This window comes from Oryx dammah, unplaced genomic scaffold (genome assembly GCF_014754425.2).
Source record: "Oryx dammah isolate SB20612 unplaced genomic scaffold, SCBI_Odam_1.1 HiC_scaffold_1, whole genome shotgun sequence".
NCBI lineage: Eukaryota > Metazoa > Chordata > Mammalia > Artiodactyla > Bovidae > Oryx > Oryx dammah.
The window spans coordinates 23,396,599-23,418,637 of record NW_024070185.1 but is presented as its reverse complement, the minus strand read 5'-3'; the positions used below and the strand labels follow the sequence as shown (position 1 = coordinate 23,418,637).

Here is a 22,039-nt window from a genome sequence, read left to right as displayed (position 1 = left end):
AAATAGCTGAGAAAATATGAGAAGAAAAAGGCAAAGGAGAAAAAGAAAGATATACCCATTTAAATGCAGAGTTGTAGAGAATATAGCAAGGAGAGATAAGAAAGCCTTCTTAAGTAAACAATGCAAAGAAATAGAGGAAAACAATAGAATGGGAAAGACCAGAGATCTCGTTAAGAAAATTGGAGATACCAAGGGAACATTTCACACAAAGGTGGGCACAATACAGGACAAAAATAGTATGGACCTAACAGAAGCAGAAGATACTAAGAAGAGGTGGCAAGAATACACAGAACTATACAAAAAAGGTCTTAATGACCCAGATAACCATGATGGTGTGGTCACTCACCTAGAACCAGACATCCTGGAGTGTGAAGTCAAGTGGGCCTTAGGAAATATCACTATGAACAAAGCGAGTGGAGGTGATGGAATTCCAGTTGATCTATTTCAAATCCTAAAAGATAATGCTGTTAAAGTGCTTCACTCAAAATGCCAGCAAATTTGGAAAACTCAGCAGTGGCCACAGGACTGAAAAAGGTTAGTTTTCATTCCAATGCCAAAGAATGTTCAAACTATCATACAATTGTGCTCATTTCACATGCTGGCAAGGTAATGCTCAAAATCCTTCAAGCTAGGCTTCAGCTGTATGTGATCGGAGAATTTCCAGATATACAAGCTGGACTTAGAAGAGGCAGAGGAACTAACCAGAGATCAAATCGCCAACACCTGTTGGATCATAGAAAAAGCAAAAGAATTCTAGAAAAACATCTACTTCTGCTTCACTGACTATGCTAAAGCCTTTGACTATAAGTACAACCTTAAGACAATACAATGTGGTAGACAGGAGCTCACACAGTCACACTGGCCGTGTAGCCTCTGGTATAATGTGTAAGAAAAAAGCTAGTAAATCAGTACATCAGTAAGTACCCTTGGAAAGACTCTGAAGAACCATCACTTCTTAATATATTCTGCAATTCTACTGCTTTGAAAATGATATAAAGCATGAGTTGATCAGCACTGTGGAAATCAAAGCCAGCTCACTGCACCCATTATTCATAGCCAAGAAGCCAAGTACATGGCTTTGTGGTTGTTTAGTCACTAAGCCATGTCTGATTCTTTTTGACCCCATGGACTGTAGTACACCAGGCTCCTCCATCCTCCACTATTTCCTGGAGGTTGCTCAAATTCATGTCCATTGAGTCAGTGATGTCATCCAACCATTTTATCCCCTGCTGCCCCCTTCTCCCTTTGCCTTCAATCTTTCCCAGCATCAGGGTCTTTTCCGATGAGTACATGACTAATACATCTTACTTCTTATTCCCTGCCTTTCACTGAACTGTGGTACCACTGTCAGGGGGTCAGAGGAAGCCAGAAAGTCAGAGAGTTAATGCTACTAATTAGACTTTTTTCTTGAAAAGATTTAATCAGTCCCACAGTGGTTTTAATTTGATGCAATTTCTTTCTTTCTCAACAAGGTGTAATCGATGGTACAGTACCTAGGCTTTGGCATGGTTCAGACCTGGATTCAAATTCTAGTCCTGCTGCTTTCACATAAGTAACATGAGGGGGGATAAAATCTATCTCACATATTATACAGAATAAATAAGAGGCTGCAGAGTGAAATGTGACTAGGACATGCCTCACGAAGTCGAGTTCAATTAAGGTTTCCTTGATTCCTGACAAACCAGTTTGATAAATTAACTGCAGGGATTCGTACGTAAGAGCTCTCTTCATTTCCAGGCAGGTCTGCACAGATTTGTCTACATCTGTTCCTCCAATCATAAACTGTCTTCTGCAGACTTCCCTGGTGGTGCAGTGGTTAGGGATTCATCTGCCAACACAGGGGATGCAGGTTCAAGCCCTGGTCTGGGAAGACCCCACATGCCACAGGGCAACTAAGCCCATGAGCCACAACTACTGGAACCCACGAGCCCACGCTCAGCAAGAAGAGAAGCCGCCATGGTGAGAAGGCCATGTGCTGCAACTAGACAGCCGCCTCCGCTCAGCGTGTAGAGGAAGTCTACACACAGCAACGAAGACCCAGTGGAGCCAAAAAAGGAAAAGAAGAAAAAAGAACGCCTTCTCCTGCCCACCTACCCCTGAACCCCACTAATGCATGCCTCCCTTCCTTCAAAACTGAGCCTAAATTCCCATGTTGTACCATCAGTACCACCTAATACCGTGTTTGTATATAGGAGTACCTACCACATAAATATTTTCAAGTGTCATTAAATAAGACAAATGTAATCAAAGAACACTGAAACCAAACATGTTTAGAAGGAAATGTTTGTAGTTACTCAAAGGGACATGATAATTTTATCATATTTAAAGCAAAAACAAGAGTCAGAAAATAAAGCAAGGGTCAACAATTTAATTTTCAAAAAACAGTCCTGTGATTCTAAACACTGAGGTCCTAAACCAGGGCACTCTAGTAATTACCTTACTTATTTACTTAAGTAACATATGAGGACCCCACGCATATATTTTCTTCTCATGACCAAGCAAGGCAAGGAAATTTCCTTTTCTCTGTGTCACCGACTCTGACAATTTCTCCCTATCCCAAGCCCCCACCATCCCCATCCCCCACATCTTCAGAATTCAAAGGCAAAGCCTGTTGTCTCCACACACTTCAGTAAATGCTTTTCCATTTTCTTTCACCTAATAGAAGGATCTTTGACTTTATCTGGGAACATCTCACTGTGCAGTCACCTTTAGTGACCTAAAGAAGCCTCTTAGGGGTAATTTTTCTTTGTGGACCTTGACACTGCCTTGAAAGTTTACAGTCATAAATTGTTACCCACTGAGAACAATTTCTCAAACTTGGTTAAATAATTACATAGACACCAAAAGAAAACCACCCTCTACCTAAATCCACTGCATTATCTTGTCTCCTAATTCAAAGAAAGCCCAGGCAATGTTTTGAATACCTTAGAGGCATTGTAACATGAAGTTACAAAATGGAACTAGAAGATTCAAAAAGAATCTTCAAACTGGAGGACAGCATTTGTTATTTGGTGGCACCTTCTGGGAAAGCTCAAAATTACAGCTCAGCTCTGTTAAACATAAATTCTCACACAGAAGCAAGGTGGGGAAACTTCTGAGAGCTGGGAACCAGTGCTGATGATACATTACAATAATGTTAAAATTCAGAACTACGAGGGTTGGTTTTATTTTAAGTGAATATATGTATGAAGTGAGAGGTCCCTGGATGTTTCATTGCACATCCCTCAGTTCTGACTGTGCATGCCAAACCCACCCATGAAGACAACCTGTCACCTCCTGAAGGCTGTTGGTAGAGCCCAAACAAATGAATAGGTCAAAGAAACAGGATTCATAAATGGAATAAGAAATACGGTATCAAAGGCTTTCATCGAAACACACACACACACACGAGACTTCCCTGGTGGTGCAGTGGTTAAGATTCTGTACTTCCACGGCAGGAGGGATCCCCGATTGGGGAACTAAAATCACCCATGCCAACCAGAGTTCACCAACACAGAAGTAAACACAAAAGGCTTTCACAGCAATGATACCAATTTCATGAAGCACATCTCTGTAGTCACAATATGAATTCCTGGAACAGTAAGATTTGCCTCACCCCTGAATCCTCTTGAGTGCATCCTCTACCAAGTAGGATCAAATTCTGGCTCTACTTTAAACACGGTGATGTTGGGCAAGTTTCTTAATCTTTGGGCCTCAGTTTCCCCATCTGTAAGATGGGAATAATGAGTCTTTCACAGAATTGTTTTGAGAGTTAAGTGAGTTAAAACAAGTGAAGTACTTAGAAGGGTGACTGGCACATAGAAAGCACTGAAGGAAAGTTTAGCTACAAATATCAGGCATCCTGATGACATGGTAAAGCTAGTTGTGCAAATACCACATTGAGACACATCCTTGACTTTGTGTCTAGATGACAGATGGGACAATGACATAAAAATCACGGGCCCTAGGATAAGAAACAAGAATGCACTGAAAAGGCAAAGCAGCTTCCTTGAAGGAGGCTCACGAAATTTACTGGGAGAGAGAAAATCCAATACAAGCAAGTGAAAATGGTGAGGGCTGGCAATTCTTGATGACAACCAACTCTTCAATGATAGGGCCCCCTGTCTGTTCAAGACCCTCAGCTACCTAAGGGCTTCTAAGGAATAATTTAACTTAAAAACTGAAAAACCATTCGGGCATGGTATTAGAACCCAAACAAGGAAGAGAAAGAGCCTCTTAGTTTTTTGTTTTAATATATCTGGTTTAATTGTTTCAAATCCTTTTTGGAATAAGTGAGGAATGTAGCTGAACAAAGGACCAGTGGACTGGCTAGGCTGCGCCTCCTCCATCTGATCACGTTGAGCACAGACAGCAGACAACAACCAACCAAGCATTAGGAAACAGATCAGGTGCAATGTCTCCTGGCATCTGACAAAGTTACCTTTCTGCCAAAGATGTGAAAGAATGTTCTACCCCAGGGCTACATCTACAGAGAAGTACACGCCTTCAGGTACTGTTTACTTCCAGTTATAATATGCAGAGAATAGGAGTCCAGAACAAGAGAGCACCCCCCTCCCCAGAGGGTCAGGGCAGCCCTTTAATGAATGGCCTCTCCAGCTGCTCACTCACCATCCTTACAGACTTTACAGCTCTTGCATGTGCTGGAATTACAAGTCATTAAAAAGCCACTTTGAAAGCACAATAAAGACCTTCTTCTCTGACTGCCACAGCGTTCCATCACATAAAAACCTGAGGCCAGTGCTTCAACAGCAGGACATTTACTGCCAGCTCCAGACAGTGTAAGCAGGGCAGGGGACAGGGCGGGGCCAGAGGAAATGAGGCACCACAAAAGCGGGGCGGGGGGGCGTGGGGGTGGGGATGCGGGCAGTGCAGGGAGGAGTTTCTTTTTCCTTCCTTTTTTTCTTTCCAAAGAAACTTTCTGCTAAGCTGGTTTGAAGTCTTTACTCTGTATCTGAACCACCAACCACTCTCAGGAAAACCCACTCCATCTGATGAGATTTCATTGTTCTTTGTCAAGATTTTATCTAAGAAAACACTGGTAAGCCAAACTATCAAGATATGATTAAAATTTCATTTCTCACACTGCCAAATGTAGTCTGCCCACTTACAAGGAAACATAATGAAAACTTTTAACTTCTGTACTTTTAAATTACGATTAAATTTCTACAAAGCGAGATTAAAAAAAAAGTGAAGTCAATGATATGGAAATTACTACCATAACTGAATCTGATCATAAATGGTTATTTCTATTTTCTTTTACTGTTTTTCCCTCTTTTCTGCTATGAATACCAAACTTCCTCATATCACAAAACAACATCAACTCAATAAACTTCCCTTTAGAAGCAGCTGCTAAGTCACTTCAGTTGTGTCCCACTCTGTGAGACCCCATAGACGGCAGCCCACCAGGCTCCCCCGTCCCTGGGATTCTCCAGGCAAGAACACTGCAGTGGGTTGCCATTTCCTTCTCAATGCATGAAAGTGAAAAGGGAAAGTGAAGTCGCTCAGTCGTGTCCGACTCTTCGAGACCCCATGGACTGCAGCCTACCAGGCTCCTCTGTCCATGGGATTTTCCAGGTAAGAGTACTGGAGTGGGGTGCCATTGCCTTCTCCGTTAGAAGCAGAGTTACATGAAAAAGAAAAATTAGGGAACTACAGTTAAAGGATTTGTTTTTATTCTAAATTAAAGTTTCAACAGGTTAATGAAAAACAGAATTACAAACTTTAGTTGACTCAGATACACTCGGATCCTTACCGTTTCTTGCTGCTAGTTAGTGCCAGTTACTAGTAAGAACAATCACTTGTCACAAGTGACCATTATGGCTACAAAAAGATGAATTCTTCAACCAAGAACAGCTTTACTCTAATGGAATTACCTAAGTTCTTAAATGCAAAATATTCTTAATGCTGACATTTACATACACAACAAAAACAGGGCCTTATCTTGTTTTCAGTCTTTGCTAAATGTTCACCCACTATAAAAACAGTCCTTCTGCCTCCCTCCCCACCCTCCCAGCTTCCACCTCCCAAATTCTGTAAAGGAAAATTATTGATGGACTTTTACGTGACAATATTAGGTTTCTTTATAAAATGAGAAGCATTTCAGGAATTTCAAATCCTATTTAAAAATTACTCTTTCAGTCATATTAATAGTAATCCAAAGATAAATCATGTCTTAGGATGTCTTCTTTTAATAGTAATAGCAAAAAAAAAAAAAAAAAATCTACCAAGTGCCTACCAATGCAGTACTAGGTAAGCCCCAGCCCTTTATTTCATTTAATTAAAAAGCTAAAAAGATCCTGGGAAACTTTGGCTTAACTTTTGATTTAATACTGAGATTTCCTGTCCTGTGTTTTTCCAGTTACCATATTACACGTGCATATCACTATCAAGGCCATATACCTCCTCAACGCAAAATCCAGGGCAAAGTGACATATATTTCAAGTGCTTTTTCCCCTTTAAAACATTTAACCCACACTTGAAAAAGTACACTAGAATTCTAAAGTATTTCTGAATATAAAAAAATCTCCTTCAAAGCTGTAGGTGATAAGGACTGCCAGAAGCCAAATCATGGAACAATAGCTCATAACATTTTTCGGTTAGTGTGTTAAGTGCCTTACCTAAATTGACTATTTTCACAATAATCCTGAAAAGTAAAGGCAATATCTCTATTTCACAAAAATAAAAACGAAAGAAAAGAAAATTGAAGGTCAAATTATTTGCCCAAGATTACTGGTAGAGCTGGGATTCAAAACACAGCTTATTTGACGCACAGATTTAGAGAACAAACTCACAGCTGCCAGAAGGGAAGAATAGTGGGGAGGGATAGTTAGGGAGTTTGGGATGGATGTGTACACACCCCTATATTTAAAATGAATAACCAACAAGGACCTACTGTATGGCACAGGGAACTCTGCTCAATGTTATGTGGCAGCCTAGTGGAGAGGAGTTTGGAGGAGAATGGATACGTGTACATACATATATGGCTTGAGCCCTTTTACTATCTACCTGAAACTATCACAACATTGTTAATTGGCTATGCTGCTCCTGCTAAGTCACTTCAGTTGTGTCAGACTCTGTATGACCCCAGAGACAGCAGCCCACCAGGCTCCCCCGTCCCTGGGATTCTCCAGGCAAGAACACTGGAGTGGGTTGCCATTTCCGTCTCCAATGCATGAAAGTGAAAAGTGAAAGTGAAGTCGCTCAGTCGTATCCGACTCCTAGCGACCCCATGGACTGCAGCCTACTATACAAAATTAAAAGTTTATTAAATAAACAACAGTCTGTCTGACACCAGAGTACAGACTCTTAAGTACTTGATTACTGCCTCCCTACCCACATGCACATCAACAAATAAATGGTTCCTCAAAAATCATACAGGCATATAAACTAAGGATGCACTTCTTTTTTCTCTACTCATATATAAAGTATATAAAAATCAGGGACTTTTCTGGTGGTCTACTGGTTAAGAGTCCGCCTTGTAATGCAGGGGACATGCGTTCAATCTCTGGTAGGGGAACTAAGATCCCACATGCCATAGAGCAACTAAGCCCACAAAATGCAAACTTCTGAGTGCATGCCACAAGTGGAGAGCCTGTGCTCTGCAACAGAAGACCTCATGTGTCGCAGCTAAGACAAATAAATACAGCCAAATAAATAAATAAGTAAATATTTTTAAAAAACCAAAGTATATAAAAATCATAACCAAGAAACATACAAAGAGAATCAAATGAAGAAACATACGAATCAACAATCTAAGGTACCTAATCCATCTTAACAGCATTGATTTTTATTTTTTATATAAAACCCAAATCTAACTTAATTATGGAAAAGCTTTTTTTAAAAGAATTCTTCCTTTTAATCCTAACTATCCTGTGCCAAGACAATATACTTTCTTTACAGACATACCAGGTGAATAATCTTTTTCCCCGGCCCTTCCCAATTCTTCACACTTGGTTCAATTTCTTTTTGTGTCCTTCTACTGTTCCCAAAGTCCATGATCTCTGCCTGCCATGTGTAAAATTACCCTCTACCCGTCCCTCCACCAATGATCATAAATCTGACTTATGTTCAAATAATGAAGCTGGAAAGGTCCTCAGACAGATCAGGTCATCTGATCCTACTTACTCAGATGCAGACAGGCTCACCACCAGGACAATGGGAATGGTGTCCTTGAAGGTGGGTCTGTCCCAAGCTATCCAATCAATTGCTTGCCAAGGGAGGCTGGGGGTAGCTTAGTGCTCTCCATTACAATTGCTTCCTGTTCCTTTGGTCTTAACCACAGATGGGTCACCAGGTAGCAGAAAGGCCAAACACAAGCTACCTTAACCAGTGGAGAAAGGGAATTTCAGCCCTCTTTTATCCTCCTTTGAAAACATAGTCTTTTGGACCCTGGCTTACTTGAAACAACTTTTAGTCAATTCTTTTCTGTTCTACCACCTATATGTAGAATATTAAACCAAGAGCAGCAATGATAAAAGCACTACTAGAAAACCAATAAGGAAAGTACAGTTGTTGATTTTACAACCAAATAACGCCAAAATGAAGCACAGCAAAGGCTAGCAGAGTTTTGCCAAGAGAGCATACTGGTCATAGCAAACACCATCTTCCAACAATACAAGAGACAACTCTACACATGGACATCACAAATTGGCCAATACCAAAATCAGATTATATTCTTTACAGCTGAGGATGGAGAAGCTCTATACAGTCAGCAAAAACAAGACTGGGAGCTGACCGTGGCTCAGATCATGAACTCCTTATTGCAAAATTCAAACTTCAATTGACGAAATTAGGGAAAACCACTAGACCATTCAGGTATGACCTAAATCAAATCCCTTCAATTATACAGCAGAAGTGACAGATTCAAGGGATTAGATCTGATAGACACAGTACCTGAAGAACTATGGACAGAGGTTCGTAACATTGTGCAGGAGGAAGTGATCAAAACCATCCCCAAGAAAAAGAAATGCAAAAACACAAAATGGCTGTCTGAGGAGGCCTTACAAATAGCTGAGAAAAGAAGAGAAGTGAAAGGCAAAGGAGAAAGGAAAGATATATCCATCTGAATGCAGAGTTCCAAAGAATAGCAAGGAGAGATAACAAAGCCTTCCTAGGTGATCAATGCATAGAAATAGAGGGAAACAATAGAATGGGAAAGACTAGAGAACTCTTCAAGAAAATTAGACACACCAAGGGAACATTTCAAGCAAGCAAGAGAGTTCCAGAAAAACATCTACTGCTTTATTGACTATGCCAAAATCTTTGACTGTGTGAATCGCAACAAACTGTGGAAAATTCTGAGATGGGAATACCAGACTACCTTAACCTGCCTTCTGAGAAATCTGTATGTAGGTCAAGAAGCAACAGTTAGAACTGGACATGGAACAATGGACTGGTTCCAAATTGGGAAAGGAGTATGTCAAAGCTATATATTGTCACCCTGCTTATTTAACTTATATGCAGAGTACATCATGTAAAATGCCAAGCTGGATGAAGCACAAGCTGGAATCAATATTGCCGAGAGAAATATCAATAACCTCAGATATGCAGATGAAACCACTCTATTTTTAGTATACATGCTGCCAAAGCGAGCACCAGATGACACCACCCTTATGGCAGAAAGCAAAGAGGAACTAAAGAGCCTCTTGATGAAAGTGAAAGAGGAGAGTGAAAATGTTGGCTTAAAACTCAACTTTCAGAGAACGAGGATCATGGCCTCTGGTCCCATCACTTCATGGCAAATAGGTGGGTAAACAATGGAAACAGTGACCGATTTCATTTCCTTGGGCTCCAAAATCACTGCAGATGGTGACTGCAGCCATGAAATTAAAAGATGCTTGTTCCTTGGAAGAATAGCTATGACAAACCTAGGCAGATATTAAAAAGCAGAGACATTACTTTGCCAACAAAGGTCCCTGTAGTTAAAGCTATGGCTTTTCCAGTAGTCATGTATGGATGTGAGAGCTGGACCACAGAAAAACCTGAGCATGGAAGAATTGATCCTTTTAACTGGGTTGTTGGGGAAGACTCTTGAGAGTCCCTTGGACTGCAAGGAGATCAAACCAGTCAATCCTTAAGGAAATCAGTTCTGAATATTCATTGGAAGGACCGATGCTGAAGCTGAAACTCCAATACTTTGGCCACCTGATGCAAAGAACTGACTCACTGGAAAAGAACCTGATGCTGGGAAAGATTGAAGGCAGGAGGAGAAGGGGATAACAGAGAATGAGATGGTTGGATGGCATCACCGACTGAATGGACATGAGTTTGAGCAAACTCTGGGAGTTGGTGATGGACAAGGAAGTCTGGCATGTTGCAGTCCTTGGGCCTGCAAAAAGTTGGACACAACTGAGCAACTCAACTGAATACCCAAACATCTTTAAGGTTTTCCTTGTATGATATGCAAACTACTACAAAAACCCCTGTTACGATTGCTGGATAGGTGGCTCTAATATGTCATGAACCATCTTAAAAATTTCCTATCTACCAAACAGAATTACCACTCGAACTCTTCATTCCAGAAGGTTTTTCAAGATATTGCTTTGGATAAATTTATCAAGTTGAACATGAAATTTAGGAAAAGTTGTATCTTAAAAATTACGTATGAAAGGTGGGGGGAGCAAGAATCAAACAAAACGAAGAATACACAGAGTTAGCTAAAGAGGAAGATCATTTGTGAAAACTTCATGTAGAAAACTCATTCAACGGTGCAGGGACTTCCCTGGTGGTCCAGTGGTTAAGATCTGCCTTCCAATGCAGGGGACATAGGCACAATCCCTGGCAGGAGACTAAACACCCACATCCTGCAGGGCAACTAAGCCCAAGTGGCAACTATTGAGCCTGTGCTCTTAAGCCCGAAAGCTGCAACTACTGAAGCCGGAGAGCCACAACCACGATTCAATGCAACCAAATAACACAGGATTTTTTAAAAATAGTGTTTTATTAATGTTATTTGGTCTTCTCGCAAATCAGCAAATATTCAAGAAAGGTGCATTTCAAAATTTTGATGATGACCTACTACTGTAAGAAATATACACACAGTCCCTAAAATAAAATTTTCACAAACCATTACTTACCCATACTAGTTACAATATATTCTTATTTCCTTTTTTAATGCTGGTGATGACATGCTAAATTGATTTCATGGCTCACTAGTAAATCACAAACCACAACTGGAAAACCTCTGTTCCAGAAGAACTATAACAGGACAGAATACGGGGAGACAAAGTTGCTAAACTTGACGATCTTGATAGACTGGTCACACCCCAACAGCATCAATGAACATTTCAGAGTGACTTGAAATAAAAGTCAAACATACCAAAAAAGTTCTGTACTGAGAGCAAGTTTTGAATTAAGAGGAGAGGAATAAAGCAAAGGAGGAAAAATAAATGCTTGTGAAATCCATTGCTTTCATCTCCACTTCACAAATGATCACTTTAAGGCCTTTACCAAACACTGGAACAGATTACCCCATCTCCAGTGTTTATATGCTGCTCTGCCCATAATCTTATTTAAAATTTTGACAGGAGCTCAAAATACTCTACAGAAAGTAGGGAGGAAGGAGGTGGTCTCTTGATTTGATGCCATGTCCTAAGCCTGGCTGCCTTTCTACCAGACCAGTGCAAATGGAGAATCTGCTAAGGCCTCCTAGCCCTTGTCAGCCTTTGAGCTAGGAACTTTAGCATAGCCTCTCTATGTAACAGAAAGAGAAGTATTCTAAAATGATGGGTGATTTTTAGCCAGAAGTCTTCCCTGACCATTGTTTAGAAATACTGACAACTCCAGAGATTAGTGGGACCAATCATGACTGTAACAGCAGAGGACCAAAGTTAGAGAAAAATGGGAAGTGAGGAAGAGATAACTTCATAGTAAATAATGTTCATTCTCCAGAAATAGAAAGGAATAACTAATAGTACTGTCACTAGAAATGTAGGATCTCCTACATTGGAAGGAGGTGAGAATAGGTAACCTGAAATTCCTTTCCAACTCTAAGAAATCTGTAATTGTAAGTTTAAGTCTTAACATCAAACAATATTTGGGGGGATTATTAGACAGCCAGATGTTCTTTAAGTAACACACAAAAGATACTACTACCCGTCAGCAAACATTGTAATGAAGATTATACACTCTTCCCCTTTCCAAATGGGCAGTTATATTATGGGAGGAAAAATTAAATATTTCATTTTCAAAATACTATTATCTGGTTTCATGACACACATATACATCAAAATGTATCAAATCACACATTTAAAATATATTGTTATAAAAATTGTGCCTCAATAAAAGTACTAAAAAAATACTATTGCCAATTTTTAGTCTATGTAAACAAACTACATAATTCTACAACAAAAAGATCAACACTGTAACTGTACCCTAATATTTTGTTTATTTTTAAAATTTACTTTCTGATGTATTCTAGTTTCATTGCATTCTTCTCACTTTCCCAAATCTGCAGTCACTGAAAAGCACAGCAACTAAGTTCTGATGAGCATCTAGATTTTTCAGCTGCTATTCAAATGACCCATTATTAAACTATGGAATATATCTTGCCTTAAACAACTTAAATCATAGCCTACACATCTGCAGATTCCTTAATGATTTCATTTCCTTCTTTCCATTGGTCAAGTAAATTCATTTCTAGGCCATGTCTCTTTTCTTGCTATCATTTTATGGTGCAACTGTCATTTTTCTTCCTCCATCTTTATCCTGAAGCTATTGAAAAATTAACAAGGGAAAGGAGAAAAAACAAGCAGACTACTCACATCAGACTTAGAGGACATATTCTCTTCCACGTCAGAATCATTGGGATCCACAATATCATCAAATGGTGGTAAAGTTGATTTCTTCTTCTCTGATGTCTCACTTTCAATTTTGACCTTTCCCATCTTGACATGAGATTTATCTTTTATCTGTTTTTTATCAGCAGAACAAGTGAGTATCAGTGGTGGTGCGCTAGAAAAACTTTTAAATAAAGCCTCTGAGCTACTCTTTTTCCTTTTTTTGGCTGAGAGTTCTTCAGAATCTGAAATAGGGGGTCTTTTACTAGGAGCCTTCTTATCTTGCTGTCCACTGGTGATCGTGAGTAAGTTACTGTCAGGTTTTGGCTCTTTTGACATGGGTTTCGGTTCCTTGAAGGCCATCTTAGGAACGATTTTTTCTTCTTTCAGTGGTTTATTTTCTTTGGGTTTCTTAGAGGATTCTTTGGAAGATTTGTTGTGATCCCTGGAAGGTTCTTTGAAGGCACTTTTATGTTCTCTGGAGTCTTTAGAAGGTTTTTCCTTGTGCTCCTTCATTAATTTGTGAGGCTTGGAAAAACTGGTGCTGCTGCTGCTGCTGCTGCTACTGCTGCTGCTGCTGCTGCTGCTGCTGCTGCTACTGCTGCTGCTGCTGCTGCTACTGCTGCTGCTGCTGCTGCTGCTACAACTGCTGCTGCTGCTGCTGCTGCTGGTATGGATACTCCTGTTAGGATCCTGCAGAAAGGTGGGAAGAAAAGCAAACTCTCAAAATGAAACGTCAATGAAGGCTTAAACGCCAGTCCCCTTGCACTCCAGCTCGTCAAAATGATCCTCTGTTGAGTGCTCCCAAGTGCATTTTAATAGAACCCGACAAGCACCATAGAACAGGTGGGGAGTAGGGTATGCAAGCAACAGTGAGTGCGGGCAACCGTGATCGAGGAATTTAATGAGGCAAGTTGTTTTCTCAATCATGACAAGCATGGCGTTCTGAATATTTCAATTCAACAAATGTTCGCTCGATGCTTGTCCTAGAAGAGACAAAGCTGGGTAACACATGGCCCCCACTCTTAATAACCATGACACATCTATGATGAATAGCTAGCTGTTTTGGAGCTACCTATAAAGGGCTATGATGGCAAAAAGAAGAGAGGGAGTTAATTCTGTTGGGGGATGGAGAGAATAATAATTCAGAGATTTGTGGAGAATCAACACCTCAGTTAGGTCTTCAAGGATAAGCAGGTAATTTCTAGAAATATAAGAATGAAAAGGTACATGGAGACTGTGGATTATAATCAACTAAAACTCCCTAGATTATATTTAGGGACTGACATGCAACTACAGCAAAGATTGAAAAGGAAGTAGGAAAAAACAGCCAAGGGTCACATACTGAGGTAGATAATATTAACTTTTAATAACTTTTTAATATGAAGAATCACAAGACCTCAAAAAGAAATAAAATAATTCTCAATTTTAGATAAAGAGCAATTTTTTTCTAACCAAACTTCTTCAGTTAAGGAATATGTCTCCCACCCACTTAGCAACAACAACAAAACCAAAAACAAAAACAAAAAAAAAGGGGGGGGGGAAATAAAAGGAAAGGAAATAAAAATCTAAAAGAACAAAGATTTCGGGCTTCTTGTTCAGGATGGAGGAGTAGAAAGACATGTACTCATCACCTCCTGTGAGAGCACCAAAATCACAACTAGCTGTTGAATAACCATCGACAGGAGAATGCTGGAACTCACCAAGAAAAGATACCCCACATCCAAAGACAAAGAAGCTACAATGAGGTGGTAGAAGGGGCACAATGATGATAAAATCAAATCCCAAATCTGCCGGGTGGGTGACCCACAAACTGGAGAACAATAATACCAAGGAAGTTCTCCCACTGTTGTGAAGGTTCTGAACCCCACATCTGGCTTCCCAGACTAGGGATCCTACAAAGAGACTGGGAATCCCTAGGGAATCTGCCCTTGCAGGTCAGAGGGATTTGATTATAGGACTTCCAGAAGACTGGAGGAAACAGAGATTCCAGTCTCGGAGGGCCCAAACAAAATCTTGTGCACACCAGGACCCAGAGGAAAGGAGCAGAGCCCCCACAGGAGACTGAACCAAAACTACCTGTTGGAGGGTCTCTAGTGGAGGTGTGATTGGCCGGGGTTCACCACAAAGACAGGGGCCCTGGCAGCAGCAGTCCTGGAAAGTCCCCCTTGGTGTAGACCCTCTTGGAGTTCACAGTTAACCCTACCATACAGCCCACAAACCCCAGGGCTGGGTTGCCCCAGACTGAACAGCACAATCCCATCCATCAACAGATAACTGGATTACAGCTTTACTGAGAAAGATCCTGCCCACCAGAGCAAGACCCAGTTTTTCTCATCATCAATCCCTCTCATCCAGATGCTTACACAAGCCTCTTAGTCTCCTCCATCAGAGGGCAGACAGAAGAAACAAGAACCACAATCCCACAGCAGCTAGAACAAAAAACGCATTACAGAAAGTTAATCAGAATGAAAAAGCAGATAGTTATGTCCCAGATAAAGGGACAAGATCAAACTCCAGAAAAACAACTAAATGAACTGGAGATAGGCAACCTTCCAGAAAAATAACTCAGAATAATGAACAATGAAGTGATTCAGGATATCACTAAAGTGATTTAGGGATAGTGAAGACATTTCAGGATCTTGGGAAAACAATGGAAAGGATTCAAGAAATGTTTAACAAAGACCTGCAAGAACTAAAGAACAAAAAGAGACGAATAATACACCAGAAGGAATCCACAACAGAATAACTGAGGCAGAAGAACAGATAAGTGACTTGGAGGACGGAATGGGGAAATCACCGCTACAGGACAAAATATAGACAAAGAGAAAAACAAACAAAAAAATGAAATAGCCTAAGAGACCTCTGAGACAACATTAAATGCACCAATATTCACATTATAGGGGTTCCAGAAGGAAGAGAAAGAGTAAGGACCTGAGAAAATATTTGAAGAGATAATATCTGAAAACTTCCCTAACATGGGAAAGGAAACAGTCAACCAAGTCCAGCAAGCACAGAGAGTCCCAGCAGGATAAACCCAAGAAGGAACACACCAAGACACACAGTAATCAAACTGACAAAAATTAAAGACAAAGATAAATTATTAAAAGCAACAAGGCAAAAATGACAAATGACATACAAGGGAATTCTCATCAGGTTATCAGCTGATTTCTGATTTGTAGAAACTCTACAAACCAGAAGGGAACGGCATGATATATTTAAAGTGATGAAAGGGAAAAAACTACAACCAAGAATACTCTACCCAGCAAGACTCTCCTTCTTATTTGATGGAGAAATCCAAAGCTTTCCAGCCAAGCAAAAGTTAAGAAAATTCAGCACCATTAAACGTTTTACAATGAATGCTAAAGGAACTTCTCTAAGCAGGAAACACAAGACAAGGAAGAGACCAACAGGAAATAAACCCAGAACAATTAAGAAAATGGTAATAGGATCATACATATCAATAATTACCTTAAATATAAATGGATTAACTGCACCAACCAAAAGACACAGACTTGGCTGTGGAAATGAAAACATGTATATTTCTGCACTTCTACTTACCACATCACTCTGCTTGACCCCCCAAATCATATGTAACTATTTTATATTGTTAGGCTAATCGTTCCCATCATGGTTGACAAATGTAATTACCATTTTTTTGGTCTGACTATTGATTGTGAAAACTGATAAACATCTTTTACCATTGTGATTATGTAACTATTACTCATTTAATACCACTGCATCGTGATTGGTCAATGGAAAAATAATAGAATTCTATTTCATCAAAACTACCATTTACTAGAAAACCTGTAATCGCTTTTTAAAATCCAGATGCATATCAGAATTATCTTGGAAAATCTGAAAAATACAAATGTCCATGTATTGCTTTTTTTCTCCAAAGCTCCAGATGTTTCTAATGAGCAGCCATGTTTAAAAATAACTGGACTATATGATGATCTTTTACTTTTATCTAGTTTGTCTCACTTTTTTTAGTTCATATTCAGTGCTCCCATTTAATTTAGTTTATGTTTTCCAATTTCTCCATCTCTTCCTTTTTTTTCTTTTTTGATATTCTTTCTCAAGCCTTTATCAGCATTGTAGAAAAGCTTTTCTATACATATATATAAGTAATATGATTAATATATATATTTTAGAAAACCTATGAACTTTTTCACCTAACTAAAAATTTATGACATTTTGATTCCATTTGTTTGACTTAGTATGAATACAATGCTAGATTTCTAATTTAAAAAATAGATATGCAACAAGCAACAAAGGTTTACTGTGTAACACAGTGAACTATAGTCAATATCTCAATAACCTATAATGAAAAATAATATATGTGTATATGTATAACTGAATCAATCTTGCTGTACACCTGAAACACTGTAAGTCAACTATACTTCCAAGCAAAATAATAAATAAAAGAACAAAGATTTCACCTAATGGTCATCAAATGGACTGAAAATTTTCCAGCAATTACTACTGTATAATCATGAGGAAAGAATTAATCTCTATTTCATTTTAAATGTGTTACCAATATTTTTACTCATATAAATACCTCAGAATGTAAAACCTATAAATAAGCTTTCTATCTAGGAACACAATCTAAGTTCATACTTACCAGTTTCTGAACTTCTATCATGAATAGTAAGAAGAAGAAACAGAAGAAGATAAAGTAGATTTTTGCATCTGGACATGCAAAAATCCAGACCAATACTAAAAGACAAGCTCTTTCCTGCTTACGTCCACCTCCTAACAGAACCACAGGCAATTAAATGCCCAGGTTTTCAACTAGAACCTGTTATTATCTTTCACCTGTAACTTACCCACTGAAGTCTAATGATATGTAAACCAGTCTTATATTCCTTAAATATCTAGCAGGACCCAGGAAAGACCAGTAGTCAAAGACTTATGCTTTTCATGAAAATGAACAATCTACCAATTGGGTCTATACAAGAAAAAAAAAACAAAAAACACAAAAACAAAAACAGACTACACAAATATATATAGATCAGCTTCATAAAGCCATATCCCAAATGAAAAATTATTGTTTTATGATAGTGGAATATATATTTTTCTTATTACAAAAAGTTGTATCTTATTTGCTCAACAACAAAATGACATATACCAATCATTCCATTTATTATTCTCAAGTGAGCATTTGATTTAAAAATTATAAAATGAATGAAGTTACTAAGCAAAGACATGGTTTTATCCATTAAAGTAGATAATTCCTTATAAAATATTTTAATCTGAGATTTAAAAGCAGAACACTAAAGACAGTACATATTCATATTACTGAAAGGACGTTATTTTATAAATTCTATTATAAGACATTTCCTGGCATGTTAAGCAATACTATGAATAATAAATACAAATACAAAGTATAATGGACAAACTAAATTAAGGAAGAACATTTTGAAATCTAATATCCTTGAGGCTTTTTTTTTTTAAATTGGTTTGTTAACCCATTGAATTTTGGCAATTTGCAAACAGTATTCTAATTATGGCTCTAGGACACCCAAGCACTGCTGTTTAATATTCAGTCTTCATGGAGTATTACATACAGTTTTATAAATACACAAATTTTAACCTACCAACATATTTTCTAGAGTTAAGAATTTAAAAATAATAACATTTCTGTACCAAGGGAAAAAAAGGACTTCTATAGGGGTCCTTCCATGATTTATTTGCAAAATCCTTTTGTAGGACAAACTGAATTCTTAAGGCACAGTACACAGTGGTAACAACACAGGTTCTTGTGTCATAGAAAGTTCAAGTTCTTGTCTTAATTACATACATATGATGTTAAGTACAAAACTCAAGAAGTTTTATAACTTTACTCCCCATGTTGGTCTAGGTATTAAATGCCTACTGTCACCTTTTCACCCACCCAACAAATCTTAATATAAGCAAGTAACCAATTATTCTTGCTCCTTCCACTTTATCAAAAAGCTTTCTTTAAGCTAAAGCAACTCAAAGTTAAGAAGGGAAACATAAAAAAAAAAAAGAAAAGAAAAGAAAAAAAGAAGGGAAACATATTTCATAATAACACCCCAGACAAAAATTTAGAAAATAACAAAAAGGTGAGAGAACAGTTTCTATTCCAGAAGGTTACATTTTCTTTGGCCTGGGCCTGTGATAAATGGCAAAGTTCACATGTAGTCACCTGCCTCCTTATTCATACATATAATAAATATAAACAGAGACTTAGATATAACATCAGGAAGTAAATTCTTACTGACACCGAATAGAAGCTTTCACTAATTCTCAGTTTATCGATCCCATATAAATTGGGGATCAAGTCACTGACTTTTAAAATTTTTTACTGAACTATTAACCTCAATATTAAGTGCCACTAAGCTGCACAGACTAATTACCACTCAATGTGAAGTTTACACATGTTGTATAATTTAAATTCTCTTTGCCTGAGGCTGATTAGCACAAACTGAATATCAATATTAGGGAGAACATGTGTGCATAATTCAAATCTCAAATATTTAAGGCCAATGTTTAAACATAAATATACATACGTTTGTACTAACTTTACAACATATGAATATAGGGTACAGTATTTTCTTTCATCCACTGAGATTCAACTGAATGCTTCCTTGTTTTAATTTTCTGGAACAGAATGGGTCCCTTTAATTCATAATCTCTTCTAATACTACTTGTTGGCAAGTCCAGTAGATGGTTTATGAAAAGAACAGATTATGACTATTGGCCAGAAAAAGGTTTTCTGATTATACATGACTTTCAATGTCCATGTTATTACATCCTTTTTCTAGCACTACTGATAACACAAAGCTGATTCTTCCTCCAGCTCCTATTTCTTCATCTATCTATCCTCTTATTTTTGGTCCCTATCCTGGTGTAACTGGCTTCTGTGTTGCATAAAGATATTCAGATCACTCATATCTTGTTTAATAAAATTTGCATAGGAACAAATAAACTGTCTCAGAAGTGTATCTAAAACCAAGAAACTCTCCAAAAGGAGTTTATTTGTCCAAAGCGCATCTTAAAAGGGCATTTCCTAGACTAGTCCAAGTATAGTACAGTCCACTTTCTAGTAAAGTCCAAGAGGTTATGCATATGGGTTGGAGAAAATCATGACAGTCAAACAGAAATTTCTTCTGTAATGCCACTAAACAGATGATAAAGGCACAGAGGGATGAAATACCAAGCAAGGATATGAATAAAGCATAAAAATTCAAGACTCTGGGGAGAAAAAGAACCTTGGATTTGACTTACCTTCGCCACTTCAATCCCAAATCCAACCCATTTGCCTCTCTTGAGCCAGCTGGTGATATAGAGAGCAGCAGGTAGTGAGCAGGGCCTGAAGAATGTGGCCATGGATTATAAGCATCTTGAAAGAGGACTGGTATAGGACTTGTTCTGCTCTGGGCTCCAAGCAAGACCCAGAAGAGTTCTACACATACATAACTGCACAAGTGTGTGCTCAGGGGGCACTCAAGAGGAGAAGGAGCCCCTTTTCCTCCTGAGGCTGGGAATGCAAGAAGATTAGAAGGAAGGCACAGCATCCTCCAAGTATACATGAAATATACAACATGCCTGCTGCTACAGTGCAGGCTGAGGGTTTTTTATAGGATTAAAACACCTTAAGGTTCGCTAACAGCTCGACCTGAACCCCAATGCACATGTGAACCACATACCCAATGAAAGGAGAGAGAAGGAGAGAACAGACCTAACAGATTTCCCGAAGGACAGGGACAAAACAGTGAGGTCAAAAATGGTGTGACTACTTAAGAAGAGTCGAGTAGAGAGCAAAAAGTAATTTCTACAGATTTTAAGAAAATAAAATAAATTAAGTGAAAATTTTAAAGCTGAATAATTCAGTAGATAAATTAAAAGAGAAGATGGACTGTAAATGGTGACTAACAGTGACTAAAGGATCAACTGGAAGAAATCTCAAATTATGAACTGAAAATATGAAGAGGTGAAAATCATAAAGGAAAAAGAACAAGGCCTTGAAGAACAGATCAAAGCAACCTAACTAACATACCAACCACAGGAAGAGTTCCCAAAGAGTCTTTAGAAGGGGGAAGAAAAAAAGATAATAGAAGAGAGGCAACAGCTAAAGTAATATGAAAGAAAATTTCCGTGAATTAAAGAAAAGATTGAATTGCAACCTTACAGGGCATTCCAAGATCCAGGCAGGACTAAAGAAGAAAAAGGTACACCTTCAAGAATATCACACTAAAATTCCTAAACTTTAAGGATAAAAAGAAAATCTTACAAGTTACCAGAAAGAATAATTACTTAATACTAAAAAATAATCAAATTAACATTGAACCTCTCATTTGTAATGCTGGAATTGACAAGAAAAAACAGTAACATCTAGATTGCTAGGAAAAAGGCAGTACAAACTAAATCCTTCAGTGGGAGAGAAATGGTTTCCAAAATTAAAGATTCAAAGATCATATCAACTACTGCCCCAGTTAATGAAAGAACTTCAGAAAGGATTCTAATGGATGAATAACTGAATCAGAAATAAAACCATTCATGTAACCAACAAAGAATATAATTATTTTACTTTCTATACAGAATTAACTAAATGAATAATAAAATATACATAATACATAATAACTGTTCAATATGAATTTTTAACACAGAAACGTCTAACAGAAATCTGGACCTAAAAATTAAATTATCTCCAAAGAAATTTAGGAACATTAAAGGAGAGGATTAGTGTGTGAAGGCGAGGGAAAATGTTAGTATCATCTTTCATGTTAAAACAAAGGGAAAAATTGGATTTATGAACAATCGAAAGGGAAGGTGGCCAATAATGAAATGGAAAAATACAGAATAACTGACACATAAATAAGGGGAAACTGGGAAATAAATATAAACTTGAAAATATATGCTAAATTAAGAAAAATGAAAAAGTCACAAACATAAATAAGTAACAAGGGAAAAAAGGAAAAACATCACACACTAGAATTCAAAAGAAAGCTGAATTCTCCCACTAAAAGATAGACTGTTAGATGAGTTAAAAAGACAAAGGTCATATACATGCTGTTTATAAGAAACATTTAAAACTAAATGACTAGGAAAAGTTTAAAATAAAGGAAAGAGCCAAGAAATATCAGCTAAAGTGTCCCCCAAAGAAAGCATGAGTGTTATATTAATATCACACAATATGAAATTCAAGGTTAAGCTGACTAAACAGCATAAACAATTTAAAAGTTAAATTATATAAAGCAAAGGGTATTGAATATACAAAAAAAAAAACTTATTTC

At 38.0% G+C, this 22,039-nt stretch overlaps 1 protein-coding gene across 1 annotated transcript in view; it reads right to left on the bottom strand.

Moving 5' to 3' along the window:
• The window catches only part of MLLT3 (MLLT3 super elongation complex subunit), a 284,266-nt gene that overhangs the window by 61,323 nt on the left and 200,904 nt on the right, over positions 1-22,039 (bottom strand). Inside the window, exon 5 of the mRNA XM_040238388.1 lies at positions 12,762-13,469. Coding sequence (XP_040094322.1) covers positions 12,762-13,469 — 708 coding nt within the window. The remainder of the gene's footprint in view (positions 1-12,761; positions 13,470-22,039) is intronic.